At 45.5% G+C, this 16,600-nt stretch overlaps 1 protein-coding gene across 1 annotated transcript in view; it reads right to left on the reverse strand.

Moving 5' to 3' along the window:
- Positions 1 to 381: 381 nt before the first annotated feature.
- The window catches only part of WDFY2 (WD repeat and FYVE domain containing 2), a 68,283-nt gene continuing 52,064 nt past the window's right edge, over positions 382 to 16,600 (reverse strand). The window contains exons 5-12 of the mRNA XM_055701474.1: positions 14,687 to 14,837; positions 12,138 to 12,250; positions 11,093 to 11,219; positions 9,098 to 9,203; positions 5,548 to 5,649; positions 3,905 to 4,035; positions 3,450 to 3,558; positions 382 to 2,807 (exon numbers count right to left, since the gene is read on the reverse strand). Of these exons, the coding sequence (XP_055557449.1) occupies positions 2,778 to 2,807; positions 3,450 to 3,558; positions 3,905 to 4,035; positions 5,548 to 5,649; positions 9,098 to 9,203; positions 11,093 to 11,219; positions 12,138 to 12,250; positions 14,687 to 14,837 (869 nt within the window). The 3' untranslated portion in view covers positions 382 to 2,777. The remainder of the gene's footprint in view (positions 2,808 to 3,449; positions 3,559 to 3,904; positions 4,036 to 5,547; positions 5,650 to 9,097; positions 9,204 to 11,092; positions 11,220 to 12,137; positions 12,251 to 14,686; positions 14,838 to 16,600) is intronic.

Here is a 16,600-nt window from a genome sequence, read left to right on the forward strand (position 1 = left end):
CACGGCAGAACAGGAAGGCAGGCATTTTAACTCTCCCAACATCAAATGTTTCTTGTTTCCTTTGGGAGGTAAAGGACTTATTGTTTGAATCAGAGACACCTATTTTCCCTTCATATCTCTACATTATAGGTCTTAGGGTCATAGCAAAGGGACAAACTTCCCTTTCACCCTTACCTTCACTTTCAGCTTATATAATTTTCTAAGCCAAGACCAGTTTGTCCTGAGACTGCAAGACAAGGGAATGTTCAGCTTAAATTCAGATAACCCTGCAGGTAGTTTAGTCAGAAAGAACAGCAAGGGAAATTTTGCAAAATGGATTTGTATACCCAACATCCACCCATAAGCAACGCTGAAATGACAGCTCCTTGGAAGACAATGGGGGAATGGCCAAGAGTTTACTGCAGAGCAGTCCAAACACACCTCGCTCCCAAATTTAGTCTCCTTTGGAGTCAGTTCCTCACCTTTGTTTGAAAGTCATATGTTCAAAAGGACTAGGCGTTGACCCAGGGGCAGATCCTCAGCTTGCTGGCTCCACCACTCCACCAGTGGAAGCCCAATTTATGCCGGTGTCCCAGGCTTGTTGCAACCACTACGTCTCCTCAGGAACAAAATGCTGAACGGCAATGTAAATTCACTTCAGTGCTCCCACGTTTCTGCCGCCATGAGGGATACTGTCTGTACAGCAAAGCAAGTCAGGCCAAAAGGCCCTGAGCTCAAGGTAACATAGAACAGCATAGTCCAACAAAGTTTCATACACCTTCTCCAGCTGGAACGAAATATGACAACTTGCTCATCTTGCACAGCTTCATCAGCCAAGAACATTGCAGTCATCAGAAAATACGCACAAGGTGTAATGAAAAGCCTTCCAAGAGGAAACAAGCATCTAGCTTCCAGGAGAGAAAGTGGGAGGACTTCAAAATCAATTAACATTCAAGCTGGAAAAAGAAACTTTTTAGTGCTGTGTGAATTATGTTTGAAAATATGCTTTAAAATATGCTACCTAGAGGGGAACCAACAACAGGCTGTATGACCAGGAAAGCCAAGGTGGCATCATGCCAGAGAACACGACTGCAAAATGCTTAAGCACAGCTTACAGGATATTTAAAGAGAATTTTCCCTGAAAATACGTTAGCAGTCCTGCAACATGCACATGAAACTCCAGTCATCCTTTACTGCAGTAGCTCACTAGTCTAGAATTAATGCCATGGGTTGCGTTAACCTTTTTTGTTTCCTCAGAAGTGGATTACTGCCAGGCAAACAAAGGAGAAGCTTTATTTTCTTTTGGTGTTACCACTCAAGGGACGACACAAGGCTTCTTTAGGTAGCAGTATGCTGTGTAGTGGTAAACATCATGGCCTCCACACTTTAGAGGAGAAAAGTGAAGTCCAAAATGGGGCAAGACTGAGCTGACATGCTGTGCCACAGCAGCTACAGACCACAAGGCCTGCTTAAACAGGACATACAGGAAAGCCCCTGCCAGGTCTGGTCTGCAGCTGTATTCTCTGCACCAGTTTCTTCGAAGCACATCAGCAATAGTGTGCTAAAAAGAGAAATGGATTAAAGGAACAGAGTTGACTTTTCAGGGAAGATCCCTTTGGAAAAAGGGGCATTTTTTTGGTTTTGGTTTTTTTTTGTTTGTTGACCTTGCCAATATCCTTCTAAAAAGGTAATTTTGGTCAATCCCAGTTTTTAAATACTTTTTATTTTTAAAAGAAAATGTAAAATATGACAACAGGACAAAGGGCATCATTTAGCAGTATCAGTTTCCGGTCTTTAGAGGAAATTAATAAAAACCATCAGCATTTCAAAAAATAAATATGACTAACCATATGGAAAACAGGAATCAAATTCATCTTCAACAACATAGACAGTTGTAAATGCTGAAATGTTGCTGCGCAAGGTAGAGGTAGAGGTAAACCAGACTTTCCAGACCTAAACCAGTTTCAGATCTGCCCCCCTCCACGCACACACTCCCAAAAGTTCTTGTTGCCAATAATTTAATTTGAATCGGCCTGTCAGTCTCATCAACCTCAAACAGGTCGGTGTGCTCCTTGTAATGCTCTGAGCTGGAAAACTATTTCAGTTTTTGTAAGAATTAGTTGCTAAGCAACCTGCCCCCTGGTTTTGTGGCTTGTGCAGCAAGGAAAGAGGCAGGAAGCTGGATTTTAGCTACTACAAACCAATAAAACGCTCTCTGGATGATGCCTGCTAGGACAAGTAGATGATAGAGCCCTTTTAGGAATTGCAATAGTCCATCAGCTCCTCGGTGATGCACCCAGAGAACGTGCAACGCTGTGCCTTGAGTTCCTCCACTGGAGAGGGCATGGTCAGCAGAGACATCCCAAATCAATACATACTCACTGTGGGGAGAGCCGATTGCCTTATACAGTATGTTGATACCAAAACTTCACATGGTAAGACACAACCCAAGAACCTTCTGTACAAAGCAGCAAGTATCTCGACATAGTGAAATATAAAAACTAAAAATTGCACTGCACACGGATTTTCCAAACAAACTCAAGACAACCGAAGTCAGATCGTACAAACCATTAGTTAAAAAAATACCTTCTTGTATATTCTGAGAATAAGTGGAAAGAGTCTTCGTGCAAATGTTCAGCCTTGATCAAGCAGAGGACATAAAATTGTTGTAAACGCATTAGTTCATTTCTCATCTGCCGTATGCGCCCGTAAGCGTTACCTATCTTCTGCAGTATCATTAGGGTTGGGAAATGGGTTTCTTCTGTAAATACCACCTTTCAAGTTTCACTGATGTACCATCAGGACACTACCGGTGTCATATCCCACAACTGTTAATACAATAAAATACAACAGCATAGTGAATAATGGGTAAAAGTTAATGAAATACAGTATAAAAGTCAGATTTACATAATTTGCACCTTATATTTTGCTTAAGAGAGGCTATATGGTTAGAGGTGGATGCAGCAATGCTGAAGACGTTTGAGCTTGTTTTCTAGTACTCATGTCAGACCGGTGGAGGTTGACCAGATGACATTCTGTATGTCACTATGCTTTACCCTTATGAGCCAGGTTCAGAGCTAACCTCAAAAGAAACAAAACCCCCCACACTATATTGCTAACTTGAATGATTAGCATACTCATAAGACATTGTGAGGGATTATTTTTTTAAAATATTCAAGCTTTGTTATAAACTTAATTGTTATTTTAGCTATTTTTTTGTCTGGCCACACAAACTGAAATTTGCCATGTTGAAATAGAGTGTCTTCCCAGAGGAAAAGCTACAGTGAGCCCCTGTCCCAGCCCCTTCAGGCAATAACTTCATAGATTAAGACCTCCTTGGTCGTTATTGGGCAGAAGTACATCAGTGAGAGGTCTCTGGGTAGAAGAAGGCAGGTAGGACATACCTGCAGACACGTGCGCGAGGAAGGGGAAATGAGATAGAGGAGCTAGAGCAATCTCCTAGCTCCTACCTTGATAACCTTGTCTGTCCCCGAGGTCAACAGCCATCCCCTGGTGGCATCAAAGTGTACATGAACGATGTTGTGCTTACTGTCATGGAAAGTAGCTGTGGGCGCCCGCCTGAAGAAAGAAATACAAAAATCAGCAAAGACTGTGACTGCAGGATTTTCCCCAAAAATGTTCTATATTGAGGAAATAAGTATTTGAATGCTGATATAAGTCATTAATTCAGCAGCCTCTCTGTAAACTCCACTTCAAGACCTTTCTGGCATGAGAGGAGCAGGGGTGGAGGGCTCTCCATCCCTCTCACTTTGGTAGTCACTACAGAGGCTTATCTTACTGAAAGAGCCGGGGGGGGCCACCCTACTGTGTTGCTCCCCTCCGGAGCCTCGCATCTGCCCAGGCCCTTCGAGATGCAGGAGTTTTGCCCCACTCCAGTGCAAGGCGGCTCAGTGCCCACACTTACTCTTCATCCGTTATGGAGTCGTGACAGCTATCACAGACCCGCACTTCGAACTCGAACCCCATCAGCGGGATGGAGGAGCGCTTGGAGCTGCATTTGCCGCACACAGCTTTCCCACACTTCCGGCAGTGATGCTGTAGGAGACAACATGCGGAAAGACATCTTCAGCCACAAACCCAGATCACCGCTCAGGTCCCACTGGCTCTACCATCTCACTCCAGCAAGACTCAACTGAGGCCGCAGCAAACAGGAAAGTGACTTCCAGGGAAGATGAAGGAGAACAGGCAAGGACTTCAGAATAAATGGAGTGTTTGGTGGGAAAATCTTACTTTTCTCCCCCCTCCTTCACTACCTGGGGCAAGCAGCAGCTGATTACTAGCATGGACACTGGGAAGTGGCAGATAAAGCTCTACCCAGGCTAGGTGGACTCTACCTCCCTCCCAAGCTCCAGGATGACACCATACCCCACCCAGAAAACGATCACTGCCTCCACCACTTGGCATCTGTGGATGCAGCTGTGAGTCAGGGCTTCTGTGTGTGACCTGTGTTACAAGGGGTTTTCAACAGGGTAGAAGGCAGAAGGAAGTCTAAGCTGTCCGCTTTTCATTAGTGCGTCTAGAGATGGGAGAACAGGCCAAAGAGCCCCACCACGCACCCAGGAGACCTGTCCCAGCCAGCTGGGCATTTGCCACAGGGCTGGGAGCTATAATTACCCCTGTCCCTGGGAATCTCACTTTAGGGGTGTAGGGGATGACACCACTACTCAACAGCACGTGATACATTAAAACATCTCCAGGTCAAGCTAGTAGAGGGTTACACTAGCACAGTGTCCTTCTGGAACCCCATCCCAGCCTCTAAGTATAAACATCTACCATCTAATCATCTTGGACATCTCCTTTGTCATTTTCAGCCCCAGACACAAGAGTCTTTCTGCATTTTGACCCGCCTTGTGTTTTCTCATCCACTGGCTGTGTAGGACCACAAGGCTGCCTCACTAGCCACAGGACAGCCAGGCTCTGTGGTGACGAACATTACCTAAAGAGAAGATGCTGCTGGGCTCTCCCCCAGACACCTGACTTCTCTAAGCTCCACGAGAGCATCCCTTTCAGCATTTTTATGCCCTTCTCTCAAAAGTATGCAATTCACAGCCCACTCCTGCTGGGCAAGAAAATGCAGCAGTGTGTTCCAAGCAGCCCAGTAAGCCTTTTCCAACACAGCCTGAGCAGTTACAGATGTTTACTCAACCTCATGGAAAACAGCTTTGGTTCCAGCACAGTCTCCAAAAATCAGCTGAAAACTTCTGTCTACATCACATTCAACTAACAATGAGCAAAATCACACATGGGTAAAGCCATGGAAGGCCCAAAAACAATTTAGTCAGCCCAAGACCTATTAAATGCATTTGCTATAAAAAAAAAGGGGGGGGGGGGGGAGAAAAAGAAAAGGAGGGAAGGAAGGAAGAAAATAGAAGCATGCTCCTTCTGATCACAAAATCAACCCTTATCAGAGGGGAGCACACTGTCCCACTCAAGTGGAAGAACAAAGTGCAAGTTCTCACATCTTCAGGGGAAAAAAGGTTACCATGATCTATTACGAGAGAAAAACCTAACTGCATCATGTTAACACACCAAAGAATGCATACAAACCTGCCTGAGGCCTATTTTCTTACTGTCCCACATTTGCTTGAAGTTCCAGAAGAACGGCTGGTCACATTTTTGACAGGAGTCACTATCCAGCCATTCAGGGGTCTGCAACACACACACACAAACACAAAGTGGGAGTGAGCAGCAACCAGAACAGCTTCCAGTGGAGACTAGAGACAGGACAACAAAGATGTATTGTGGTGCAGTAATGTGGCCAACTAAACGCGAGTGAAAAAACCCTCATTTTCACAAGATGCTATTTTGACTGTTCCCTGGGATGTCTTTTTTGGCTCAGCTCTGAGCCTTGAAGGATACGGGAGGACCACTTCTCACCCAAATCATGAAGCACAGTTTGATTATAAGACCATAAACGTAACCCAGGAACAAATAAGCCTCCCCCACCTCTCCAAGTCAGGAATTAAGCATATAAAAAATACTCTGTCCTGTCTGGACAGCATTTACAATCTGCTGTTGCCTCTGGTGAGACCGGGGGGCAATTAGTACTTCCAATAGCCAAGCTTCTAATGAGGAGGGAAGGGGAAGATATCAGAAATGCTGATGTGGTTGGGGTTTTTTTTATTATTTCTTTCTTTCTTTAATACTTTAAGGACCATTCCTGCTGTCAGAGGTTATCTGGGCTACAAATCATACATAACAGGGAGAAACATGAGATTCACCTGAACAAGCCTAAAACCCAGAGCAGCCCTCTTCCCTGCTTTTACACAAAGATGATAGAAGGAAGGTCTTCTATTTCCTAACATGGTATGTAGCTTTGTACTCATGCTGTGGATGAAGTGGGCAAGAAGATTTAAAGAAAAACAAAAACAAACACAACCCAAAACTTCCTCCTGTGACCAGGTTTTGCTGTGCAGACTAGCATGGACCAGATGTCCTGTAGGGAAGCAAGTCTTGCCACATCCTGAAAGAGCTCAGAAGATGCCTGAAACGGCAGAATGGCACGTGGAGGGGGCAGTCGATCTCCTCACATACATTTGGCTCCCCAACACTTGTCTTGCACTGAGCTGCTGGGGGACACCCAGTGCACCTTCCCACAATGTTTAGGAAACCATCCGGTGGATACGAGGAAGAATCTTGGTTCTTGACCCATCTCCAGCTGGCTGTCAGTCTGTCTAACCTGGCCTAGCAAGAACAACACTTCTTCCCAGCAGAAGACTTCTGCTCCTTTATCCACCCCACCAGGACAAGAGTTCAGCCCAAAGCCGGTGCTGGCAAGCGGGTCCATCCTGTCCCCACAGCAGGGCAGCCCCAGTCAGACCATGGCAGCCCTGCCAGCACTACCTTGACACCACAGGGATCTCCCCCTGTCCTTATCCTGACCCATGAGCGTTTTGCTATAATTTTCTCTCCCTTGTCTTCTTGAGAAGGGAAGTTATAGAGCAGTTTTGGTGGGTACCCATCATTCAGCCAGGGTCAAACCACTACACCCACCCAACCCCACCATGAGATTAAATAAATACTAAATAATGTTTAATATTTTGTGAAGAGGTGCTATTAGCAAACTACAGTTATCTTATCAGAGCCATTGGCTTCTCACATGCTGCAATTTAAAGTGGCAAGAAACACAGCTAAGATTAAGAAATCAAAATAATACAAAAGCCAAAAATACAATGGCAAAGATAAGGTAAGGCTGATGGAAACTCTCAGCTCCCAGGATAGCTTTGACCCCCAGTAATAAAGCAACTGCCTGCTTCAGCTTCTCCTGCCAGTTATTCTGAAGGTAATTAATTCTGCTGGAGAAAATCCTTGTCTTTTCTACCCACAACAATCTTTCTGTTTAATGCCTACAGATTTACATCTGAGTGTCTAAGTTTTTATCTCATAAGCATCTGAACACTATAGATGAAGACGACATTTTGCTTGTGGCAAGTAACCGCTTTGTAGTCAAATAGAAACACAGCTTCTAGCATCTTTCAGATCTTGTTTTCTTACAGCTTTTTAAAAACAGAGATGAAAATAAAGAATCAAGGGCTAAAATGGCATAATTCACTCTAATGCAACCTCAATCTGACAGCATCAAAGTGAGTACTGAGCACACATCACATGGAGAAAACCCTTCAATACAGGCAAAATACTAAAGCCAAAATCCAGAAGAAAATACTCTAGGACTCCAAACCACAGTTTGGTATTAAAATCTCAAAAGGTTCACATTTTGAAGATGGTTTAGCACCACGAACACCCTATTGCATTACTGATAACATGAACAAGCCCACATAGCCATAGTCAGAGAAAGCAGCGCACCCGTTCACACCTGCTGCTAAGCCCTCCTTTAGCTAATTATATTTCTCTTCCACTTTTTAAACCAGCCTTCTCACAGCATTGCCGCCCATTTTGCAACAAGCCAGTCTTAACTCTTACTGTAGCCCTTCAAAGGCAGCAAATAAAAGAGTTTCATTTCAGGTTATTTGAGTTGCAGCAAAAAGGAAACATCAGTTGGGAAGGAGGAAGCTGCTCTGCTTTCCTTTCACTTTTGGAGCTGATGACATAATTGACCATTAGATTAGCAATTAAAAGGGAGCCAACCGGAATGCTAATTCCCATAAAAAAGGCAGCTCAGTTCCTGCCTATGCCTATTTCAGTAGTTCTCTTAAATCCACTTTTCTACTTAGCTTTCCCCCTTGCTCAAGGGAGACACACATGACCCAGGGAGGCCAAAACCCGTAAGAACCAGAAAACCTGGTGAAAGCCCACACTGCCAAAAGCCTTGCTCAGACCTACCCACCGTGGGGTCTCGGGATGCTTTCCTACTTCCTGCAGGAACAGGGCAGAGGCTTGCCATGACTCACGTTACCAGGATTTGCCATGCTGCCGAGCAGGGCTGATGCCTGACTCACTCAGCAAAGTGCTCGCTCCCCCTCTCTGAGTCAGGTCTCAGAAATTGCCGAGCGGAGGCTGCTCCCACAGCGCCAGAGACCTGGGGTGTGCTTTTGAACCCACTTACATTTGTTGGCTGTGCAGCACAAAAGCCATTAGGAGCATGTGGGTGAAATCTTGCTGTCTGGATCAGCAAAGTCATCATTTATACCACTTCTATGTGGTTACACCAGAGGGAAGCAAGACCAAGTAGCAGGTGAGATTGAAGCCCTAGTTAAATGTCTTTTTAGCAAGAACAGGAAAAAAAAAAAAGGGGTTGCAGGTTTCCAGAGGTGACAAAGAGCTTTCTTGTTTTGTTTTCTTAAAAACCCTTAATAATTATCCACCCGTCCATTTACCCTCTGTACTGATAATATTTCTCATGATGTACAGAAAAACAAAGCAGAGAATTTCACAATAACCTCCTTAGAAGATGTCTTTCAGAGCAGCAATGTGAGGGGTAAGAGCCATTTAGCAGCCTACTTAATACACATTTTCTGCCAATCTCCCCTGTACCATATTATGAAAGGAGCAGCATAATTGCTGTATAACAACTGGAGCATGTCCAAAAAACATTTTTAAAGCCTGGAATGATCTTGTACAGGTTAAAAGTTACACATTTTGGAAAGCTTCTTCTTCCCAAGACTGTTTCAGATCAAACTGACAATAACCGAGGATCTACCTCCTGCCTCTCGACGTCCATGTTCCAAACGACGATTCCCCCATCTGCACCACAGGAGATGAGCTGCCGAGTGTGGTGAGCATAGGAGAGAGACTGGACTTTATCACTGAAAAAGAAACAAAACAGTTACGAATCAACCATCTATAGCTAGTACACAAGTAAGCGTAGAATATACAATAAGGCAGTACAAAGCCATTTGTTTGGCTATATGTTTCCCTCCTCTCCTCACCGTACACGGCATCCATTGGATGCAGATCAGGCTTTGCTATCCAACTTGGACCAGAACCAAAGTGTTGCTCATCTGGGCAGCATCCACAAAGCCAAAGACCTGTTCTGATAACTGTTTTTGCTGTTCCTGAGATGGGAGGTCCCAGCTGCACCAGGAAATCTAAACAGACCTGCAGCTCTGGATCTCTCTGAAGGCACATCTGGATGCATAAACGCAGGTCTGGTAAGGTACCTTCTTGTCAGAAAGCCAGTAACAACTTTGTTTTCATAAATCTCTGCAACATCTAGGAATGAAGCACTGAGAAACCACTGAAGATTTTGTTAGTACTAACAAGCATAGAGAGTTGAAAAAACTATATAGGAATCACTAAATTGTCGCTAAGCCTTCTCAAGGTAATGTTGAAGATTTAGGTGCTTCTGCTTCTTCTAAGGAAAAAGCAACATGGGGGAAATTATTCAGTTTAAAGCCCCAAAGCTGGGCTCAGTTCCTCATAAAAGAAAGAAAATCAGGCCACATCCCAAGCTATTTACAACCTGGTAAACAAAGACCATGTAACGCTGTTATGGAAAAAACGAAGTTACAAAGTGAGAGTAACTGAGCATAGAGGCTGGAAACAACCCACAACATTTGATTTTCTTTGCTGCCATCACTGGTCTTGTCTACCTAAAGGGCTTCCACACTAACGCATTTGCTTATGCACATGGCTGCTCCTCCAGATGGGAACACATTTATGGGACAGTTTGGTACCACACAGCCTGCCTTCACAGCACCTGCCTGCCAACACCAGTGGCACCATCAGCTGAAACACTTCTTAGTCCCTGTTGTCCTTAGGAGCTGCTCCCACAGCTCCTGTACAGTGCCAGCCAACAGCCATGCTACAGATTAGGATCCAGAGGCTAACCTCATATTAGGAGAACTAATTTCCACAGCAATAAATCTAGCAGTGGTGCATTGGCAAGCACCACTGGGTAGGGTACAAGGGTGATCCGGGAATTTCAGCAAAAGCTCTGCAGTGCTCTGAAATCCAAGCAGCATCCAAATCTCTCTGCAGAGCACAGCATCACTCAAAATAAACTTACGAGTATGTAAGAAACTGTTAGACCAAAAACACCATGGAATTTTGCCTCTCCAGACCCGACCCTGGTACACAAGGCTGGGAGGTCACTGCAACTAGAGCCATGCTGATCTCTACTCAAAGCCTAGCACGCACTTAATCTTTTTCAAAGACATTTACTAGGGTAAGCAAATTTGAGGTCTGTACATGCAAAGATGAAGTCTCTTTGCATTGAGGGGATGGTGAAGGCCCCTATAGGTGAAGCACGTTAACTCGAATTCAGGCTGCAGGTAAAGTGGCATGGAAACAAGCTAGCGCGGAGGAAAAAGGGACCAATTGTCCAAGCCTGATGCGCCCTCTAGGGGAAGAAAAGATCTTGACACCTAAAAGCGAGAGAATTTCCCTGCAGCTGTTCCCACTTGAGGACCCTCCTCTTTGCAACAAAGGTGCAGGCTCTGACATAACACCTTCGGGACCACAGATACTGTGCTTTCCTTCACCACCCTTTGCAGACTCTCAAACCAGCCTGTGGGCCCAGTGCTGAAAAACTTACTATCAGCAACTTATTCCTGTTGTATAAGGACCACAGGGAATCACACATACAAGCTTGAGGCTTTATGAAGACTGTAACCTTTGGGCTGTTTGTTTCCACATGTGGCTTCTGCCTTTAGCTTTTCTCCCATAAAAACAGGGGGAAGGGCTTTGAACCTACTTATGTCCTTGCAGCTCGATGGCTGTTCCTTTTCTTCCTCCAATATCCCACATTATAATGGAATGATCAGAACTGCCCGAGAATAAAACTCGCTGTATCGGGTCCCAACAGAGAGCAGTGACACCACCTGAAACAGGAGATGCACACAACAGTCATTTCATTACAGGAAGTGGAAAGCAGGATTGTAGCTATATATATATAAGATACAACAAAAAATATGGAGATGCAGTGATTAAAAGACAGCACTCCATCCAGCAAAGGCCACGCAGCCACTGTGCTTGCCAGCTGAAAACTAACAGCCTGGAAAGCCTATTGAAGCCCCACCCTGCTCTTCCGCAAGCAGAAGGCTACGCTGCCACTCACATGGATGAATCCACTGAGCAGTAAAGCATAGCAGAAGGATGGTCACTGTGTGACTACACAGCTTTTCCCCTCCATCATTCCCAGGACATCACAAGAGAGAAGCAAGTGTGGAATACTATGGGCATCTTTACAGTATCCTAGTGAGAGGACTGAACTACCTTGTGCTGCCTTGTGATTGAGCCGTCAGTGGTCAGAGAGAAGGGATATGAAGAGAAAATGCTGAGAAATGACCATCATTTCTTCTGGTAGATGGCAGGATCACATCCCAGGACTGCTGTTTTTAAAGTGTGATGGGGCACGAGTCCCAGCAGTGAAACAAGCAGTTAGTGCCTCCAAGATGTGCCTACTCCACTTGGGCAAAAATGCCTACCAGTATGGGTCTTTATGGAACGTCCTGTTCCCCCCGGAATTACCACTACTTGTTCTAGTCTCATGCTGCTTTAAGTAGCAGCTACTGATGGTGGTGTTTTTCTGCCATAGAAGTTTTCTGATCAGAAGTCTATCACTCTGGTTTTTACCAATAAAGAATAAGCTTCCCCGAGCTGCAGTGACAGTTTAAGGTCTATTTCCCTTTCATGCTATGCATTGACAGAAGCCACCCTAGGGTTTCACAGCAGAGTCAAACCACCGCAACACGGAGCACAGATGAAGAACAAAATTCAGTCTCCTCCTGAGGCCTTACCTGTGTGTCCCTTAAATGTTGTAACAAGGCTGCAGGACTCTTGCTCTAGTTTGAGTATGGTCACTTGCCCAGAGTGATCACCAACAAACACATGCCGAGTTTCCACGTCAAATCTGATGGATAAATGCTGAGGAAAATATATTGCTTACACAAGCTCTGCATTCCTTTCATGACTTGTTAATTTAACACGAGTATACTGCAACCTCGTGAATAGTGCTCCAGGTCTCAAGGAAGTATTCAGAGTGTACTTTTAGGCACCAAGTTCATAGAGTGAGGAAGAAAACACAATTTCTTTTTTGTTATGAAACACCTTTAAAGTAGCCCTTTGCCATAAACAGAGGAGTCATTCCCACAGGCTCTCTAACTTAGGTGCTAGAGTTGGATGGTGTCCACTCTCTCTTCCCCTTCACAAAATTGTATAAAATAACTATTACTAGTTTTCTGCTTGTATTGGATTTGCATGGCAAGGTTGTTTTTTTGTTTAGTTGGTTGCTGGTTTTGTTTGTGGTTTGTTCCTTTTTTGGAGGGGGGGGGGGGCTACAGGGGTGGCTTCTGTGAGAAGCTGTTAGAAACTTCTACCTTGTCCCAGAGGGACCCACCGCTGGCCAAGGCCGAGCCCATCAGCGATGGTGGTAGCACCTCTGGGATAGCGTATTTAGGAAAAGGGGGAAAACCCCCAACAACTTCAGCCAGAGAAGAGCGAGAACGCACGAGAGGCACATCCCCGCAGCCGCCATGGCAGGCAGGAGGGGCAGGGGGCTCCAGGCCCGGAGCAGAGGTTCCCCCCAGCCCGCGGTGAAGCCCACGCTGAGGCAGGCTGTCCCCCTCAGCCCGGGGAGGCCCACGGAGGAGCAGATCCCCACCGGCAGCCCCTGGAGGCCCCACGCCGGAGCAGGTGGGTGCCCGAGGGAGGCTGTGACCCGTGGGCAGCCCACGCTGGAGCAGCTCCTGGCAGGGCCTGTGGCCCCGCGGGGAGAGGAGCCCGGGCTGCGGCAGGTTTGCTGGCGGGGCTGGGGACCCCGGGGGGACCCAGGCTGGAGCCGGCTGTGCCTGAGGGACGGCACCCGTGGGGGGACCCGGCTGGGGCAGGGGAGGGGTGTGAGGAGCCGCCCCTGAGGGGAAGGAGCGGCAGAGACAAAGCATGATGAACTGATGGCAGCCCCCATTCCCCATCCCTCTGTGCTGCTGCAGGGGAGGAGGCAGAGAAAATTGGGAGTAAAGTTAAGCTGGGGAAGAAGAGAGGGGTGGGGGGAAGGTGTTTTTTTAAAATTTGGTTTTATTTTTCATTATCCTACTCAGATTTGTTTACAAATACAAAAAGGTTTTTATGTCGTATTTGGGGAAGTGTCAGCTACATCAGGTGCATCACACATCATATTCTAAACTGAATAAAATCTTGACCCATTCAACCACATGCTGGAACCACCTGACTGGACAGGTTCTGGAGCTCTTCAATTTAATTCCAGATTCAGAGTCCATAGTGGATATTTAAGGAGCAATTGCGTGGCACTGATTTTATGCATACAGGACTCGGGGGGGGGGGGGGGGGGGGGAGGGGGCGGAAATAAAAATCCATGTTCCTGGTTCTGCCAAGTTTTTTTTCAATATTTGTCAATGGTTCTCCTTCCCCCTGCCCTCCACCAGCATGATCTGATGACCCAGATTAAAGCATCCTCCAAAAGTCTGAATTACTCAAAACAGTCCATTCTCTAGAGAGATTTAGGAAATACAGGACAAATTCCTGATCACACTTTCAAAACTATTTATTATTTAATTAAAAATTAAGTTCAGTCTCTATGCCATTTAGATTGGCTGAATGACCAGATGATATAAAGCAAGTCCATATTCAGACAGTCATTTTAAGTCATCTTACTTCCCATGAACTAGAAAAACACACATCATCTATACCACATACCTTACGGGGCACTAAAAAGTCTGTTTATGCTAATCCCTGGTTTCAAACTAAGAGCTCATATTTTTACACTTCCCTTTTCATTTGCAATAAAGCTGAATTAATTTTTATTTTATTGTCAGGCAGCTGGGGCAGCTCTGGGTGAATAAGCCACTTGAGTGCCATTTTTTGAATCATTTACTCTTTAGTTAACCCAAATTCCCAATACGTAGTGGGCAGACGGAAGGACATGTGCTCATTATTTTATATTAAAGCTTTTTAATTTTTACCATGCATGCACACAAGCACACTGACCTGATCACTGACCTACTTTGCTACCATCAATTCTTAGAAGAAAGCATGTGCTGTGTGCTTAAATGAAGGCCCTGTCCATATTTATTACAATAGCAGGCCACAATAGATTGCAGATCGGCCATTGTTTTGCTGGAAATGCTTAGACCTAAATATGTCACCATGCATTAAGGAGCCAGAGCAAGGAGAACAGACATTTTTTTAGATTGGCTTTAAATAATTTTCTCTCACAAAGCACTGAACCTATATGGGGCACAAAATTTGGAGGACAACTAGAAAAAGAAACTAAAAGGGCTATTTGAGTGCCAGAGATAAGAAATAAAACAGAGAGCTCAGCAAAGGATACTGCAGGCCACAGGCACCTGCGCTGGTGCGGTACCCTCCCAGCCGCTGGCCGCTCTCCGAACAGTGCCACGTGAAGTGTTTGTCTTGTCCGGTGCTTAACACCCACTCCATCTCCAGGACAAACAGAATCATCATGACTCTGCTTTGATGAGCTGAAAATTAAGCAGACATATAATCACATTGTAGAGAAGGACACGGGGGCAGAAGACTACTGCAAGTACCAACTGCACCCAACTCCTCCACTCCCTATTCACCTGCTCCCCTGTCCTTACAGAAGAGGCTGGTGTTTAACAATCCTATCGACACAAGCTACCAAGCAAGCTCGTAAGGTCCCCGTTCAGCATTTGTGCAAGAAAGGGTAGAAATAAAACTTGATTCCTTCTGTGCCTATTGCAGTCATTTATGTTCTACAGTAGCACAAGTCTTCCTTCCATCCCTGTATCATCACCAACAAAGCTGCCATTGTGGAAAGGACTCTGGGCTCTACTTCAACCCCTTCTGAGCTGGTTTTATGACAGCAGTACAGACGCCTACGCTGCCACTCCTCCCGCTGTGAGGCCTGGTGGATCTGGGCTGTGGATGGTGGCATGCCAGCAGAACGATGAGTTACAGCACAGGCACAATGCTGCACCAAAGGGAAATTTTAGCATTGCATGCAAACCAGCTAAAAAGAAAACTGGAATAAACCAAAATAAACTAAAAATAAACCTGAAAAATATCACAGCTGGGCAAGATGAATAAAACAGCGGAAGGAATAAATTTCTACTGCTACCTAAAAGCCATCAAAAGCTTTTCATTAAAACAAGGGAACCCAGGCTTGTACAGATGTTTTTTGTATGAATGACCGGTGGGTTTGGTTGTAATCAAGCCAATTTTTTAATAAAACAAGTGGCTGGAAAGCCACGCAGAATTATTCCCAGCCGTAACTTAGTAGCAAATGCCATACTCCTCAATCTACAGGCCTACTGGTTTATTACTGTTGTGAGACATGGCAACATGTGTTGCACAAAGCAGGCTGCTTGTATTTGTTTGTGTAAAAGCTGACACACTGGAAAGATTAAACATCTTTGGAAGCTTAAAAATCAGCCCGAGATCTCTGTTTGAAATGCAGAGATTCCTCAGAACAGCATGGGAAGATTGCTGCCTGCCCTGTACAAGCACACAGCCCAGATGAGAGCTGTATTCAAACCCTATATGGGGGAGCTAGTTGTAGCAAAGAATAGGAGGCTTGCACGAGCTGACATCTGCCCCTGACCCACACTGCTTTTTAGACCCAGATTCCTCAAGGAGAAAAGTCAACAGGTGCTTTGACACAAGTTGCCGTAACTGTGACACACAGCTAGACCATTTTATAGTGTCAGATGTGAACTGCGTCCAGTTGCTTTCACCCTTGCCCATAGAAAAGCTCAGATTTTGGTGCTTTTTTCCACACACTTTTTAACTCCACATTTGTAATCAAGGCAGAAGGATGGGGACCACCCAGGAGTCACTTGAGCTCTTTTAATCAGATCCTCTCTCTCCTTCACCCTTTGGATTTCTCCAGGAAGAAATTCAGTGACCCGGTGGGTGACTAATGCTTGTCTTTACCTACCACTTGGTCTCATCAGGAGCACCTGCACTAGCTGGAGGAGTGGTGCACTGCAGAAAGGGCCACAACAGGACACCTGCTGCTACAAGCACCTGATGGGCTCATATACATGTCCCAGGGGCTTGTGTGCACCAGCAGCGCTGTAGAGAGACCCATGCACTTCCACAGGATGTGCAAAGCTGGCTGAGATCAGGCTGTTCAAGGGGCCTGCCCTGGAACATTTTCTTAGCATGTGGCAACTACTACTGCTAGTGCCAGCTTCCTGTGTTTTGAACTGGCTCTGGGGATAACCGGCACCACCCGACCCTCCTAAATCTCCCAAAAGGC

Source organism: Falco cherrug, chromosome 2 (assembly GCF_023634085.1).
Source record: "Falco cherrug isolate bFalChe1 chromosome 2, bFalChe1.pri, whole genome shotgun sequence".
In the NCBI taxonomy this organism is placed as follows: domain Eukaryota; kingdom Metazoa; phylum Chordata; class Aves; order Falconiformes; family Falconidae; genus Falco; species Falco cherrug.